Source organism: Salvelinus namaycush, chromosome 8 (genome assembly GCF_016432855.1).
Source record: "Salvelinus namaycush isolate Seneca chromosome 8, SaNama_1.0, whole genome shotgun sequence".
NCBI lineage: Eukaryota > Metazoa > Chordata > Actinopteri > Salmoniformes > Salmonidae > Salvelinus > Salvelinus namaycush.
This window is the reverse complement of record NC_052314.1, coordinates 22438069-22456090: the sequence shown is the minus strand read 5'-3', so window position 1 is coordinate 22456090 and position 18022 is coordinate 22438069. Positions and strand designations below refer to the sequence as shown.

At 41.9% G+C, this 18022-nt stretch overlaps 1 protein-coding gene across 1 annotated transcript; it reads left to right on the top strand.

Moving 5' to 3' along the window:
• Positions 1 to 16411, top strand: LOC120051834 (RING finger protein 11-like). The gene is made up of 3 exons (XM_038998716.1): positions 1 to 504; positions 13573 to 13736; positions 14166 to 16411. The coding sequence occupies exons 1-3, from the start codon at positions 382 to 384 to the stop codon at positions 14335 to 14337; spliced, it is 459 nt and encodes a 152-aa protein (XP_038854644.1). The 5' UTR covers positions 1 to 381; the 3' UTR covers positions 14338 to 16411.
• The last annotated feature ends 1611 nt before the right edge of the window (positions 16412 to 18022 follow it).

Here is an 18022-nt window from a genome sequence, read left to right as displayed (position 1 = left end):
CCCCTTTCAGAGGGTCTTCAAATCTAATAAGAAAATTTTGTTTGTAGAACATGAATGATTAAGTTTGTTGAACTTGAGCATAGGCGTTGTGAGAGTTCTAGCTAATGAATAGCCTAACTTACCAGGCGTAAAATAAACAATCTTAATCATATTTAGATGGTCGTCCGCGCCAGGGTATCAATCAGCTAGCCTGGCTCTTTGTGTGCGCATGTTTTGTTTGTGTTGAACAAGAACAGTTCTCGTGGCTTGTTAGATGATTTGCAATGTGTTAATGTCAATAAGATTGCATAGTGCATACGGTGCTTATTTTTACTGAAAGGTTAGGGAAAGTGGCCTCTAGACGTTGCAAAGTGACAAATACATAAGGAGTTTGAAGAAGAGATGGGAAATTGTCTAAAATCTCCAACCTCGGATGACATTTCCTTGCTTCAAGAATCACAATCGGATAGAGCTAGTTATGGTGACGGGGCAGATACAGACCAGGAACCACCGCCACCATACCAGGTAGGTCACCCGAATTAGCCACCGACGTTAGTTAATAATGTAACGTTAGCTACAGTACTGGTTTGCTTGCTTGCTAGCTAGGGCAGCTATTTTTTCAAGGTTCGACATGCAAAGGAACGTGGCGCTTGCAGCTGGCTACCGAAGTAAATACAAATAGCATGCTATAGCTTGCCAGCCAGTTATGTTTTTCAGATGTTCATGTAAACAAACAGTCATAATCAGCTGACTTTGGGAGATATGGCAGGTATATACAGCTTTACATTGTTTATCAATGCTGCACAAAGCCACCAACTAGCTGTCCTATTGCAGTGTCATCGTTGTTCTTGTTATATTTCTACAGGGATAGAGTGTCATAAATTGACTGTTGCTGCAGCCTTTATTTTTATCAGACCATCATGTCGTCCTCCATTTGAGAGCGTCATCGTGATCTCATAGTACTGACCCAAAGGGGCTCATGCAATGCAAAGTTATCTAGTAATGAATTTTATGAAAACAGGATAGTATTCATACACTACAGCAAAAAGAGACCGGAGCTGCTCATACTGCTGGAATGCAGTTTAAGTGTTGAGGGAGAGACAAGACAAAGGCAGGCTTTTTTTTGTATATATTTTGTTGTTGCTCAAGGGAGAGTAACAATATACCAGATATAGACCTAGACCAAAAACTACAGAAGCTCCCACCTTTGCTTTTGCACATTTTAAGAGAGATGAAATCAAATGTAGAATGATCATCAGAACATGTAAGCTTCCTGGTACAGGCAATGGCAACAGCCTACATTGGAGAACACAGATTGAACTATTATGCCAATGAGAAAACAGCACAGTCTTGGTGCTCCCTCATCTTTTTGTGACAATATTTTCCATACCCAAATCTTGATTCCTTTTCTGTAATTCGGACCTGTTATGTTAGACTTTAGCTGGGAAGGAATGAGTGCCAGCAGATTAATGCCCCATCTAAAATGAGAAGATAAACAGGTTATGCACAGAACTTGAGAACTGGAGGCCCCCCTATCTGAACCCTTCCAGTAAAGCTCTCCAATGGCCCCGTGGCTGACACGGGCCATGGCTTGCCTTACCAGACTATTACAAGACTGTACGACACACATACGGTAAAAGATAATATAAAGTCAAATCATACACAGATTGCATGATGATGCATACCTACTCCCAACCCTGTTCAATAATCCACAATCCTACATTTAGAATATCTCTTTGTTCTTTAAAAATTGACATTCCAAACAACTTACCATCCAACAGGTAGAACTAACGGCTCACACACATCGCACCGAATGTGGAGCTAGCATTCGTCTGCCAATCTTTCAGCACGCTGTGTTTTAGGGACAACCTGCTGTAGACATCTGACTTCTGACATTTTTCACCTGATTATACATGTAAAATCGTCGCACACACTGTTTGCACATTACATTGAGGTGCTAAGTACCCTCGGTCAGCAAATGCTATTGGTGTGTCTGAGCCCAAAAGTTGACTTCCTATGTCAACGTTATAAGGGAGTACAGAACCTAATAAAAAATTACTTCTTTACGTCACCAAAATGCAAAGACCTACAATAACCATGAGACTACTTAAAAGCCAGGGAATACAGCCTCTTAACCAGTGGCATCTGTCCAGATTAGACTTTATAATAATACAATAGTAAACAAGCAAAATAAATTACACTACGTAGCACAGAAATGCAGATTTACACAAACCCCAGATCCTGTGTTTTTCTGATGGAAACCACCAGCAGCCACTCTCTTTTTCTCATGATTTCTGTGTTTACTTGAGTCCCTTGGGTCCAGGATCAGGAATGAATGAAAAAGGGCTGGAATTCAACAGTCTGGAGCTGTTTTCCTGTAACAGATTGGCAGGCAGCGTTGTGCAATATCCTGGTTATATAGCTGAGGCACTTGTTGGATTTTTCAAAATTAAGAAGCTTGTTTGAACCTAGGGTTGGGCGATATCTCAATTATTTATTTAACTTATGGGCGATTCACAATATCAAAAAATGTAAAAAATATTTTCGAATTAAGCTTGGTTAACAAATTAAGGTCAAATACACTGCATTTCAAACAGTCAGCAATAATTGAATGAATTCAGGGTTTGTGAATTCATACCTAGGCTAAATATAAGCCTTCCACCACTATGAGACCCACTAATAATTTAATTATTTCATAAAAAATAGTTTTACCAGTTTTTTTGCTATAATCACTCTATGAAAATGCCTTTTTGTTACAAATTTAACCAGAACCATGCATAATGCACATTCACTAATAATGATGAACTTCTTATAGCAGATATTATAGAAAATTAACACAGATCTCATAAACAATCTCTCACGCAACGACCTATGTGCTAGTGAGTAGCCAGCTAATCTTTATATTTAAAGTTTAGCCAACTTGGATCTATTTGCTAGCTAACAAGATAGAACAGTTGAATTGTTATGAACACACCCTTCTGTCCATCTCCAACTGTTTGAACAGCATGCTAGCCTGTCCACTTTGTTCAGATGTTGAAATCAAGTGATCTACCTTATTTCTCAGAATGAGAACGAGTTGCCTATTCCTTACATAGTGTTTTATGCTTATTGTACATTTATAAAAGAACAGAGAGCTAGTATAACAGTCTTTGTCGAAAATGCTGCTAGCGGTACATGGTACCTCAATACCACGACGGAGACAAACTGAACATTCATTTTCGAGATTCAATGTTCATTGATACTCCCCTTTTAGTAGTGTCTGCTCTGCGTGCAATTTGAGGAGTTGAAACATAACCTTTCTAACAATATTCATTTGAACATCTCTATTACAGTAAAATAATGTCTCAATGCCTTTCGGTGTTTATATGACCGATTCTGTTGGCCCAAACCTCAAATGCAAATAGCGAGTTGAAACCGCTTGTTGGAGAGGAAGTAGTGATCTCTCATCTTTGTTGTTGTGAGTGGCAGAGGGAGGGTCTTGAGGGGTGTGTGTGAATGGGATGGTGCACATAGCCAGAGAGGAATAGGCGAAGCGAGAGGTTTCACTCTCGCCAAAATCTGTCCAAAATAACCCCAATGTATTTCAGTGGACCTAAGCTTGTTTTAGACCTTATTTTGGACCTAAGCTTGTTGCCTGCCTTCCCGCCGTTGGGACAACAACTCCCATTGTTAGGGCGTAGACATGAGCATCTCGTTATTATATACTGATCTCTGGTGTAAATGGGAAGGTGCACACAGCACAGAAGGAGCAAAGCAGATGAGACGACATAAGAACAAGCGGACATAAACGCTCATAAAAACATACAAAAATAAATAGATTCTTGCTATACAGGTTTTTGTAATATCGCGCAAAAACATACATTTGAATATTTTCTATATATCATCCAGCCCTATTTGAACCACGGCTTGAACAAAGGATGGCCAGAGACCTTCTTTAGAGTATGCATCATTTCCAATCTAGATGCTTGCCTTGGGTGCTCGCCGAACATATTCAATCTCTCCCTATCCCAGTCTGCTGTCTCCACATGCTTCAAGATGGCCACCATTGTTCCTGTACCCAAGAATGCAAAGGTAACTGAACTAAATGACTAACGCCCCGTAGCATTCACTTCTGTCATCATGAAGTGCTTTGAGAGACTAGTCAAGGATCATATCACCTCCACCTTACCTGTTACCCTAGACCCACTTCAATTTGCTTACAGCCCCAATAGGTTCACAGACGATGCAATCGTCATCACACTGCGCACTGCCATATCCCATCTGGACAAGAGGAATACGGCAGGTAGCCTAGTGGTTAGAGCGTTGGGCCAGTAACCGAAAAGTTGCTAGATCGAGTCCCTGAGCTGACAAGGTAAAAATCTGTCGTTCTGCCCCAGAACAAGGCAGTTAACCCACTGTTCCTAGGCCGTCGTTGTAAATAAGACTTTGTTCTTAACTGACTTGCCTAGTTAAATAAAGGTTAAATAAATTTAATTAAAAAATAATACCTAATATAAGAATGCTGTTCATTGACTATAGCTCAGCATTCAACACCATAGTTCCCTCCAAGCTCATCATTAAGCTTGAGGCCCTGGATCTCAACCCCGCCCTGTCCAATTGGGTCCTGGAGTTCCTGACGGACCAACCCCAGGTGGGGATGGTAGGAAACAACACCTCCACTTCGCTGATCCTCAACACTGGGGCCCCACAAGGGTGTGTGCTCAGCCCCCTCCTGTACTCCCTGTTCACCCATGACTGTGTGGCCAAGCACGCCTCCAAATCAATCGTCAAGTTTGCAGACGACACAACAGTAGTAGGCTTGATTACCAACAACGACGAGACCGTCTACAGGGAAGAGGTGAGGGCACTCGGACTGTGGTGTCAGGAAAGTAACCTCTCACTCAACGTCAACAAAACAAAGGAGATGATCGTGGACTTCAGGAAACAGCAGAGGGAGCACCCCCCTATCCACATCAACGGGACAGCAGTGGAGAAGGTGGAAAGCTTCAAGTTCCTCGGTGTACACATCACGGACAAACTGAAATGGTCCACCCACACAGACAGTGTGGTGAAGAAGGCGGAACAGCGCCTCTTCAACCTCAGGAGGCTGAAGAAATTTGGCTTGTCACCAAAAACATTCACAAACTTTTACAGATGCACAATTGAGAGCATCCTGTCGGGCTGTATCACCGTCTGGTACAGCAACTGCACCGCCCATAACCGCAGGGCTCTCCAGAGGGTGGTGCGGTCTGCAAAACGCATCACCCTGGGGAACTACCTACCCTCCAGGACACCTACACCATCCGATGTCACAGGAAGGCCAGAAAGATAATCAAGAACAACAACCACCCGAGCCACTGCCTGTTCACCCCGCTACCATCCAGAAGGCGAGGTCAGTGCAGGTGCATCAAATCTGGGACCGAGAGAATGAAAAACAGCTTCTATCTAAAGGCCATCAGACTGTTACAGACATCACTAGCTGCCTACATACAGACTTGAAATCATTGGCCACTTTAATAAATGCAACTCTAGTCACTTTAATAATATTTACATATCTTGCATTACTCATCTCATATGTATATACTGTATTCTATACTATCTATTGCATCTTAGCCTATGTCGCTCTGTCATTGCTCATCCATATATTTATATTCTTATTCCTTTACTTAGATTTGTGTGTATTAGGTGGTATTTGTTGTGGAATTGTTAGATATTACTTGTTAGATATTGCTGCACTGTCGGAACTAGAAGCACAAGCATTTCGTCTCACTCGCAATAACATCTGCTGACCATGTGTATGTGATCAATGAGATTTGATTTTAAGCATTTTCGATCGTGTTTTCTTCTCTTCAACAGAGACCTGGCCATGCTTGGTATGTTAGGACAGCCTTGGAGCTGCACGTCTCTTGGCTATTTTCATTAAACTACTGCACAATTTCTCTAAGTTACAAATGCAAATATCTATAATCATCAAACCTTCAGAGTAGAAAGCTGCCAACGTTCACAAATGAGCCTTTACAACATTTTTGCCTACAATCTCAGGCAGAAATTATTTATTTAGGGAATAAATACCATTGGACTCCTACAGTTCTCAGCCCAGCAGTGAGGCTGTTAACACCAAAAACAGTTGTATTTTCTTCGTGGTAAATAATACTGTTATAAACAAGACTGACACATCCACCTTGAATACTAGCTCAAATTAAATGTTTATTGAGGAATTGTGGTTCTGTAATCACCCTCCACTTCATCGTGCGCTGAGGAGGAAGGCTCCCCTGCTATGTGCTATGTTACTCTGCGGTCTGTTGTGGGAGGGAGGGAGGGAGGGTTGTGCAAAGTGAGTGGTAATTTGGAAAGCAGCTGGCGAGTGTGCTGACTCATCGCTGTCTGACTCGGCCAGTGGAGAGGGTGATAGGATTGGGCCAGAGTGAAAAGCAGGTCCCATCACTGTAGCTACAGTCATCAGGCTCCCTGGCATGACTAATCCGTGGGGCTTTTTCCCTCACCCAATGACAGAGCAGAGGCCCTGTTTTATTAATCATATTCAGTCTAGCACAAAGGCCATTATCCTGTTGTCAGTGTTTTATGGTCACACCTCATTGGCTCGAACATCTTGCAGACATTGTAAGGCTGCCTGCCTGTCTCTGACTTTGTATGCCAAGGCTGGAGGCAAGAGAATGATCTAAGACTCACCAGCAGCGTGTGCTGCCCTGGACTGAGAACTAACACTAAATCTCCCCTCAAAGGTGTCATGAGGCCTGGAGGGAACGGAGGAAAAAGCAGTAGAGGCAAAAGGAGGAGAGAACATGTATCACAGACACTTCTCTGGTGATTGGAAGTCTTGTCAGCGTTTGCTTTGAGCCGGCGAGCTCAGTTCGGACTGTGAAGAGGAAGTTTGCTCTGGAGGGGCCGTCTAATGAGCTGTCAGACCTGCTGCAGGAGGGAGAGAAAGGTGTGAGAGTTAGGGAAGAGGGAATAGAAAGGAATGAAAATAGCGAAAACAAAGCTTTGAGCGGGATAGATGCAGACTTCACAATGTCTAAGGTGCTCACCTTCACACAAATGTAACAAGGGTGAAAGGAAAATGTACAATTCATGATTTAAAATGCATACCCGAAGGTCATAATTCCTTACCAGAGAATTCCCCAGATGTGTTTTTGTGTGGCGCTGCTCTGTTGTGGCGCCGGAGGGGATGGCTGCTGTTTTACGGGCTCCTAACCAACTGTGCTAAAATTGTATTTATTATTATAATTTTTTTTGGCATTGTTTGTAACTTATTTTGTCCATAATGTTGCTGCTACCATCTCTTTTGACCGAAAAGAGCTTCTGGACATCAGAACAGCGACTACTCGCCTCGAACTGGAACTGGACAAAGATTTTTCTTTAACGAGTCCGACGCGCAGGATATACTGCTTTCTCGAGACCAGGCCCATATTCCCGTCATTTGCTTGAGGAAAAGACAGAAAAAGGGGGCGGAGGTCGGGGTGCCTTGTGAGAATTGGTAGGCGAGTGAGTAAACCTCCACTACCATCCGTACTACGTCAAGTTTATTTTCCAATGATTGCACGATCTACGATTAAGACTATCCTACCAACGGGACATTTAAAAACTGTAATATTTTATGTTTCATCGAGTCGTGGCTGAACGACGACACGTATAATATAAGACGAGGGGGGTGTCTATTTGTCAATAACAGCTGATGCGCGATGTCCAGGACCTATATACTAGGCGGTGTCAGAGGAAGGCCCAAAAAATTGTCATAGACTGTTTTCTCTGCTACTGCACGGCAAGCTGTACCGGAGCGCTAAGTCTAGGACCAAAAGGCTCCTTAACAGCTTTTACCCACAAGCCATAAGACTGCTGAACAATTAATCAAATGGCCACCCGGACTATTTACATTGACCCCCTTTGTTTTTACACTGCTGCTGTTTGTTGTATATGCAGTCACTTTACCCCTACCTACATGTACAAATTACCTCGACTGGCCTGTACCGATGCACATTGACTCGGTACCGGTACCCCCTGTAGCTTCGTTATTAGAATTTTTTTACTTGAGTTTATTTAGTAAATATTTTCTTAACTCTATTTCTTGAACTGCATTGTTGGTTAAGGGCTTGTAACTAAGCATTTCACGGTAAGGTCTACCTACACCTGTTGTATTCGGCGCATGTGACAAATAACATTTTATTTATTTTGTTAGATGGCTCGCCGGCAGATCCTTGGTCTCCCACTCCCACAATGAACCAGTTGTCTAGCCTCACCTGACCTGGCTGTGCTTCCATGGAAATGGTTGAGGATAGGAGATGAAAAGGAATCTTCCTATATGCTTTCAAGTGTTCATAGTTACTGTACTCGTTTTCGTGTTGTACCGCACTGTCTTACACAGGGTGTTCTGTCTGTAACATTGCTGATTTGCAATAAAGTATCCAATTGTGTATTTTGATGATAAAATGTTTATCCCAGGCTCTGGTAACTGGGAATAGTTTTCTACCAGTGGAAATACTAAATTATATGATTCATGCTTCAAGAGAAACAACCCTCAAATGATACTGTATAGGCAAAATGTTCTTATCGTTCTCCAAGTATGAACACAATGTGGGACATGTTCCCTCAAAAATATGAGAGTCATTGTGGCATTAACAATATATTTGACTGTGATGTTTTTTTTTACTGTGTACATTTTTCAAAGTAGTCATAGAGTTGTGTGGTTGGGTAAGCTTTGAAATCAATATTTTTTGTTTGGCATACATTTTAAAGTGAAAAATCGGAGTCTCAGCAAAATTCCATAAACGTGGAGTTGCCCACAAACAGGATGTTGTCAGCAAGGCCAGCCTCGACCAACATGGGGCCAGCCAGTGGATTGTGTTTACAGTTCCTGTTTGAGAGCTCCCCAGAGCCCTATACTACCAATCATGTTTGAGGAGTTAGCGAGGTTACTTTGGTCAACTCAGGATAACCAGTGCCACAAAGGTGGCTCACCTTTTAGCCAGGTACATTTCTATAGCAACGACCTTCAGAACTAACCTGCTCCGGAGCAGGCTAACTCTATTTATCCACAATGAAGTGTCTCAGCCACAAGTTGAGGACCAATGAAATCAGATACCCTCCCTCTCAGAAAGGTTTGAGGAAGATGACGGATTACCTTTTTTATGTTTTATAAAAAATAAAAACAAGTATTTTTTTAAAATGCCTATCACATTACACATTTAGTAATGACAGGCTTTGATTGGCTGTTACATCTACACTTGCTTGTTTACCGAGAACCCACCATTTCCCCCTTCATACCCCCAGCTTCTGTAAGTGCTAGTGATCCAGTAATGTGACATGACTAATCTGACAGTTACAGGTTTTCCTATGAGAAAATGTAACACAACATCCAGTGATGTTTTTGTCCCGTTGTGTCCCTATACGCTACGAGGGTGTAGAGTACATTTAGTGTTTTTAAATTCTTCGTCAGGAACCTCCTGAAGATTTGTTTGTTGTGAAAGCAGCATATTTTCATCACTGATGGCATTGCTGTTTGAAAACCGTCTGAAGAACAATCTGTGTAATCAGGCTTTCTCTTTATCAAAAGAGGCTTGGATGGCTGCGCTCCAACATTTTATCTGTGGAGCCTGAAGCGTGTGTGTGTGTCACTGTTGCTGTGCATCTCCCGGGCTGTGCTTCAGTGCCAGCCTCTCAGACAAGGCTCAACGGTGTAGCCAGTAGAGCCTGCCATTGTTTGTTCCCTGGAGGAAGCCACTGTGGGAGTGGCAGGGTCCCTGTGGTTACTGGTCTGTGTGGATGTTATGGGCACAGGCCTGGAATTCAGACTGCAGGCTGAGAGAACGCATCTGTATGCCGGTTTGTCTGAGCTGAGGGGTTGGAGAGGATGGTAGGGCTTGGTTTTGTTTTTCTCCTATCTCGCTTTCTCTATCGCTTTATCTCCAGTGAGTTGGTGGGGGAAGGCTGGCAGCCGGTATTGTCTGCTGAGTGCCTGGCTGCCCGGGGCTTGGCAGTGCACATAGAGCTGCTCTGTGGCTCAGCTCTTTCTTTCTCCCTCTATGAGCGCCCTGTCTGTCTATCTGCTGTTTCCCTTTTCCTCATGCTAACACTTATCTTCAGCTCACCCATTACCCTTAAAGGAAAACGCCACCCAAAAACTATATTTTGGTATTTGTTTCATTAGTCCATTGTTGATATAGTCCCTAAATGTTTTGCATGTCAGTAATCAAGTTTTCAAGATGTAACTTGAAAAAAATACAGAAATCTGGCCCATATGAGGCAAGGCGAACTTCTCACTTACCCTCTTAGAAGACCTTCAATTGAAAAATTTGATATTTGTTTTACTGTTTGTCCATCTTGAGACGCCGTAACAATTTGATTACTGCCCTGGTTTTTAATATCGCCAAGTGCCATGATCACTCGGTCTCATTTTAGTCTTGAGGCACTAAATCGGATAACACTGGCAAGCTTTCTGATTAGGTAATTGAAGGGTGTCCATTCTAGTGACTTTTCGAGTGAAACTGGATAACAGGGATGCCCCAGGACAAAGAGACAGCAGACCGCTGCACTGTTTCCCCTGGGTCCACCGCAACACCCCCAGCCAATCACACAACTTCCACTGCCTTTCCCTAGTCTTCTGAAAAAGATATTCTGACACTTTTTTTGTTTTTTTTATTCGGTCTGCCTGTTTTTGTCACACACAAGTGGAGAGGGACTAGAGAATTCAGGGCTGTGAAAATTCTGATGTCCTGGTCATTTTGTTTGTTAAATGCTGACTCTCAGCTTTTTTTTAAAGCACAGAGTGACTGTATAAGGTAATGAGGGACTGTGACTGAAATCCCACAGGAACCTTAATCACTCATGTTTCACTTTTGCTTCAGTGCCCAGTGCAAATAACGTAAGACATACATTTTTTGCCTTTACGTTTATTAAAACAAAGTTTTAGTTGAACCATTCACATTTGCATACTTGATGTTATGTTTCTGACATTTAGTAAATGTGTGTACAAAGAAAAATCACTTATTTTACACCCAAAGACTCTTTACTGACTGTGATCCAATTTGAGGTGAGCTCGGATGACTACTGTGAGGAAGGTTTCCATGAGACAGCACTTGTGCCTGAAGCCCATTGGTCTGCTGTGATGTCATCTCGGTGTGACTGAGGCAGAGTGGAGATGGCAGGCGTGTTCTGACATGTATTTTCAGCGGTCTCGGCACTGAGGCCACCTGATGAAAGGGCTTAAGCAGATTCCAAGAGGGTTGCATTCTGAGGGCTGAACCTGTTTTGTTGTTTTAAGTACAGCTTTCACCCTGCACTCATTTTTTTCCAAAGTAAGGTGCTTATTTATTTTCGTCATCCAGGTTTTGCTATAAGCCCACAAAGAGTCGAGACTCCCTCCCATCTTTTGGTTACATACAGTACTATGCATGTCCTCACTACTTCATTGCCTCACTTGTATCATTTGTGGCTCAGTGTTGGTTTTGAGTTAGTCTGTAACCTGCTTGTAGCTTCCTGTAAATAGGTGTGGCAGGCAGTTATTTCTGTCAGTCTGTCACAGCCAGACTGACAGAAATAACCCGGAGAGGACGGATTGGGAAGCAGAGGACTCTACAGACCATGTACTCTCTCTCTTCATGCAGACACACCACAGAGACATACCACATATCATGTACATTATAGCCACTCACATTGAGAAGATTCCCAGATGATACATTTGCTAGGCCTATACCTTTGATGGGTTTTTGTGAACTCCTGACAAATGGACACCATAGAAACCTTGATTCCTATTACGTCATTCTTAAATGCCCCACTTATGTTCAATTAGCGGAACAAACTAAATGGAATGGTATTTGGAAATTAATATAATCTCTCCCAATACTTTTGGGAATAGGATTGTTTTTTTGCTTATTAGGCCTAAACTATGCTGATTATCAGAGGAGATATTGTCACTTTGAAGAACATTTAGGTCTGACTGCAGAGATTAATTTACTTAATTTAAGTGTTTAAAATACTTGCTATGTTAATCTGCAAATGCATGAAATTGAGGTCTTTGACATGCTCGCCATGCCTCTATGAAAAGTTCTGCTGTAACACAGTGTGTCCAAATAAAAAGATCAGTCCGTATTTCTAATGGCTAAGCGGAAAAGGCGATTTCATAACCAGTGTAAGCACTGTGTTTGTAATATTAGATGGTATGTAGGATGAGAACTGGTGAAGTTATGGTTGATTTTGGGAAAAGTTCACCAAGTTTCTGTCAGGATTTGATTATCTAAATAGGGTAATGAACCTTAAGCCCTTTTTTTCTACTTACCCAGATCCCGATGAACTTATGAGTACCATTATGATGAGTACCATTATGATGAGTACCATTATGAGTACCATGATTATGTCTCTGCATGTTGTTTTGAAAGAAGGTTGAAGGATGTTTCTGGAGCTGTTGCTAACTAGTGTTAGCACAATGACTGGAAGTCTACAGCAACACTAGCATGCTTGCTGGTAAGCATAAAAAGGGCTTGATTGCCAAAATGATCCAGTATCCCTTTTACAAAATATTCTGCAATATCAAATAGATCATTTAAATGTAAACACTCGTAGCTCAGTGGAGCATGACATGACAACTTTTTAATATCCAGCACATAATGCTCAACCAGTGAAAAATGTCTGGACATTTCTATCCATCGGCTTTCTCTTGAGGTCTCCTCATTATGATTGTGGTGTTGAGCGTTGCCTCTAACATAATTTAGACTCCATGTAAAAAAAAAAAAAAACGTTTTGTTTCTCAACCATCCGCCAACCACAACACAAAGGTAGAACAGAACAGAGGTGAGAATTGAGAATGAAAATGCATTCTGAATTTTCTCTTCTATATGAATCATGCAGGCTTTGTTGGTCTGACACAGCCAGCTATTTGACTGCATTTTGTCATCTAAATTGTATCAGTGTTGGATATGGGACTATCTTTGACTGCGGGAATGTATGCAAGTGTGCTATACTCTGCTTTTAGTGATTGTAACCCTCACATGGGCTTACGACATTCAGTCTGCATGCTCTAATAGCTTACCTGCTGCCAATCACTCCTGTCAATGGTAACTGATTTCAATAGAATGCTTTGTTTATTGCATTTTCTCAATTACAGCAATTTGAACTGAAAACACCCATGTTCCCTTTTTGTGAAATTGCTCTGACTTGGGAAAGATTGCCACCTACTGGATCTGTCGTTTCAAACCTCCTCTGATATACTTGTTCTAGTTATATTACAGTGATACTCTGACTTCATTCATATCACTTTTAACTTGGTTGTTTGAATGCAAAACAGTGTAATGGCATTGTAATTTATATTTCCAATAAACAAGCTGCTGCTGTTCCAGTAAACCCATTGATGGTGATAACTGTTTTTTTTTTGTGTTTTTTTTAATGTCTGGGTTTTCAGTAATTACCCAGGTCTATTCTCAGGCCTACGTCTGGGAATTTCCACACAACTGTTTTGTCGTTCACCACGTAAGCTCTAATGCCTCCTACATATTACTTGGATGTTGTGGTTGGAAAACACCGTCTATTCCACAAGTTATGTATGAAGTCTGAGTTGTCTCTGTTTCTAAGTGCATGTTTCTGTGTGTCTTTGTGGCCATGCAGCAGGAGCTGCCAGTGTACCACCCCACGCCCAGTCAGGCCCGCATGGCCAGCCAGCTGACTGAGGAAGAGCAGGTCCGCATTGCCCAGCGCATTGGCCTCATCCACCACCTCCCCAAGGGAGTGTACGATGCTGGCAGGGACGGCTCCGAAAAGAAAATTAGAGAGTGAGTACCACCGGCACCAGCACTCAAACACAACAACACATCTCCAAGAATTAAGACACTTTATATTTTTTGCCCCCCCCTTTTCTCCACAATTTCGTGATATCCAGTTGCGATCCAATTACGATCTTGTCTCATCGCTGCAACTCCCCAACGGGCTCGGGAGAGGCGAAGGTCGAGTCATGCGTCCCCTGAAAAATGACCCGCCAAACCGCGCCTCTTAACACCCACCCAAAGACAAAAGTGTTATCATGTTGGATGAATGTGCCTCGTGCTGAATGACAATTGGCATCTGTGCAATCTATGTATGCACATTCATATCACTTACTGGTGCAGAATGTCCATTTGTACTAAATAAATACAAATACTCCATAAGATACAATTTATTTCTCAATCCCACATGATACACATTCTGTCTCCCCATCTGTGCAGGTGTGTGATTTGCATGACGGACTTTGTGTATGGGGATCCCATCCGGTTCCTGCCATGCATGCACATCTACCACATGGACTGTATAGATGACTGGCTGATGCGCTCCTTCACCTGCCCCTCCTGCATGGAGCCAGTGGATGCTGCGCTGCTCTCCTCCTACGAGACCAACTGAGACAACACCACTCCCCTCACCACTACCCCTGCTCGCTGTTCTGACTTACTCCCTTACTCCACCCATGCTTCCATCTACAGCACCCCCACAACCAGCAGACAGCACTTCCAACAGCCTGGAGAACCAGGGTTTCTGGGGGCAAGTGAGGGCTGTGTGGTGGTGATGAAGGGTGCTGTGGAGGCCATGGCTAATCCAGAGAGGGGTCCTTTGCTCTGAGCTGGCCAGGTCTGCTGGACAGGAAAGCCCCGACTGGGGAAGGACGTTGGATACTGGTGATAGGGATAAGACCGTCTCGTGTCACCCATCCATCCACACCCAGAATTCCCCTCTCTCTCACTACCACACTGTTGTAGTAAATTCCCTAGAAGGGAGGGGAAGGAAAGCAACAGCTCAAAGCTCTCTCTAGAAATACTGATATCTGCAAATATTTTCTCTCCTCATTGTTTTCAACTCAACATCTGTTCCAGAAGTCGTCTTAAGGGCTCAGTGGATTACATTTACTAACACAGATAAGCAAACAATTAATGCACATGTACACAAGTCAAAGGAACTTGCACTTCTATTCTAGTCTCAGTGGAAGAGTTCAGCATATGCTTACAAATGTTTGAAAATGATTTCAGATTTTCCCCATTATTTAGTATCTACAACATGAAATGTTTTTTTCAAACCATTGTAATTGTTTCAGCCCAATGGTAAGGTCTGTTTTCCTGAAGTTGACATTTTATCCTTAATTGGTGAGTTTCTTAGACTAATGATGGATCAGTTAAAAAGTGTTCCTTTTGGATGAAGAGGTTTGGGGTCTGCACTCGATTATTACAAAGGATTAGGCCTGTTAGGGTTTGGTTAAAAGGTGTTATCGATCATAATGCTCCTTAACTGCTCTTGCTTAGCACAGTTCTTAAATTGCACATCAGAAATATTCAACGTTTACTGCACCCAATTCAGCACAAGTGTCTTAATCTTATTACCAAGTACGCCATATGATTTATCATAATGCATACACACTAGAGTCATTGAATTAATTTACATGAATTTAGTCACATGCCCTAGAGCAGTGGTCACCAACCTGTCTATCGCCATCGACTGGTCGATCTCCAAGCATTCCTAGTCAATCACCAAGCATTTCTGTAAAAAAAAACAACGATAAAGTCTTGCGTTCATAATTGTTTTATTTGTTTTGCGCTGTTGGTGGTAGGTGCACTTGATTCAGCAACCCAGGAAGGCAAAGTGTTCCCCTTTTGAACCATTTCATGTGTCTGAAGGTAGAACTCTGCCTACCCGGCAGGCCCATAGAGCAAATCAACAGTGCACCTATAAGCCTAACGCTGGCCAATCAAATGGCTCAGATAACCGTGTCTGCACAGTTTCCTCGAGCCATAGACTGTAAAAAGACGCATCGAATGCACAGCAAAGTCAATACTGTAAGATTTCAATACGTTTAAAACCATGACCTAGAGAGAGACTCAACGAATACAGCAAAGAGCTGCAGTTTTTATGAGTAAGTTCATGTTTAAGGTGTTATTCAGCACTGTCAACACGATGATCAACACTTTTAGAAGCCATAAAATGCACATTCTCCATACTTCCACTCAAGCTACACCCAGCACTGCAGCTGCAATGAATGAGTAGCAAAGGGATCCAATAAGCTTGCGTTGTTATTATTAGCGGCTTGTCTTTTTTAATATCAAGGAATATTTCACTTTCTCTGGTCATTGGAGTAACAACATTAATTGGAGCATGAGGCAGAAATAATGCAGTGCGACTTGAGTTTTGCCATCAGCTGGAAGACTGTCCCCTTTTCTAAGCGGGGTGATGGTTAGTTGGGTGAGAGGCAGCATTACCGCTGCTCCCTCTTTTTCCCTCAGACTGACCATCAGATGCAGTCCATCAGTCCAGTAAAAAATTCAATAAAGAAAAATAAGCTGTGCCTCACAAGTAATACAACAAATGATCTATTACCAGTGCGATCATATACCAACATGTTTTAAAAAATATTATTTCTAAATGGTCTGAGAAGAACAACATTGGCAGGGCAATTTAAGCATAGCCAATATGCAGTGGTAATATATTAGGCCTATAGCCTACTGCACAAACCTCATTGCTACAGAACTGTTTTTAATTGGTTAATGTTGCTTAGGTTTTTTAAGTCATGTAAAAAAAAAAAAAAAAATCTGAGCGGTAGATCTTGGCTTGCATTTTGACTCGGTGATCTTGACTCAGAAAAGGTTGGTGGCCACACTGCCCTAGAGTTTAATTCTTAGTTCAGCATATGAGCCATTACATTGTTGTGCAAGGGGTTTGGATGTGAGGGTGCTAACCAATCTAACCACCTTAGATTTTTGTAGGTAGTCATCTGTCTGAGCACGTGCATTTAAAAAAAATCCTACTTATAAATAATGTTTTCATAATTAAAAATAGAAAATATCCCTTGTGTATTATCATAACCTGTTAACAATTGTTCAATCAGCACAGTTGGCTATAGCAAAAAGTTCAAATAATGGGTATGGTTTTGGTCATAATTATGTTGCTGTATTTTGACTGGCAAAAATTTTATTGAATGTATATTGGGAAAAAATAGTGTACGTTTTTCCAAAATGGGCGCAGGTAGCTCACATGAAGTGATCATTATGATTTAATCAGAAAGTATTTAAGATGTACTTTGTTAAAGACTACCCCTAAAAAGCAACTTCTTGTTTTGAAAATGGCCTATGTGATATGAGTCAGAAACATTTATTCTAGTGTCAAAATTGACTACAAGGTGTAAATAAGATAATTTTGGTCATGAAGTCGGTCTCGTCCAAAAACTGAGATTTGTGAGATGATAGGAAAAAATGGTATGTCATGGATTGAAGGGTACTGTAACCTTTTTCCATGGGTTGGATTTATTTTTAAGCCTGTCCACAGCTGGCCACACCAAAGTAATCATAATTTCTGAGCACAGCTACATGCAAAAGGAAGTTGCCGCCACTATTTTGACATAGTTTCCTGTCCTAGAAAGGAAATGCATATTTAGGTTCCACCTACGAAGAATGACGAAAGCTATTTATACCTATTCACAAATTGGGTCTGGGAATTTCCACAGAGTTGATAAACGTCAACAAAGGAGGCACTGACAGTGTAAGTAGCTAGCATGCTAACCTTATGTAGCTAGCTAGCTATCTTGCAAACCTTATCTAGCTAGCTAATGTTATATGTTGCTGTTTTTGTTTTTACTACATGGTATTCAAAAGCCAGCTTGGCTGTATGGCTGGTTCTGGAGCTGAATTTGTCATAAGCATTGATTTAGGGGAACCAAAGTCACAGATGGAAACCACTGGCCTATCTTTGACTTTGCCATCAATTGTTATCTCTGTTTGGGCATTTTCCATAAATTGTGGCCTTGAATTTGGGATAGAAATATTTAGAAAGAGTAAGATGAAGCTCTGGTAATATGGATAACTATTGAAATATGTTATGCGTTTTTTTACATTGTAATGGACACGGTGCAACCTTTGGTAGCAAGATTGCTGGAAGGCTTCAGCTGCAGTACAGCAAAGCCAAGTCAGCCCGTGCTCATGGTTCTCACAGTGGAAGTGAAATGATAGACTACAATGACTATGATCATGCACGCCTCAAATGACATGTAATTATAGTAGTGAAGCCATTCATCTTGGGGAGACTGGGGCAGCGGGTTTTCAAAATGCTT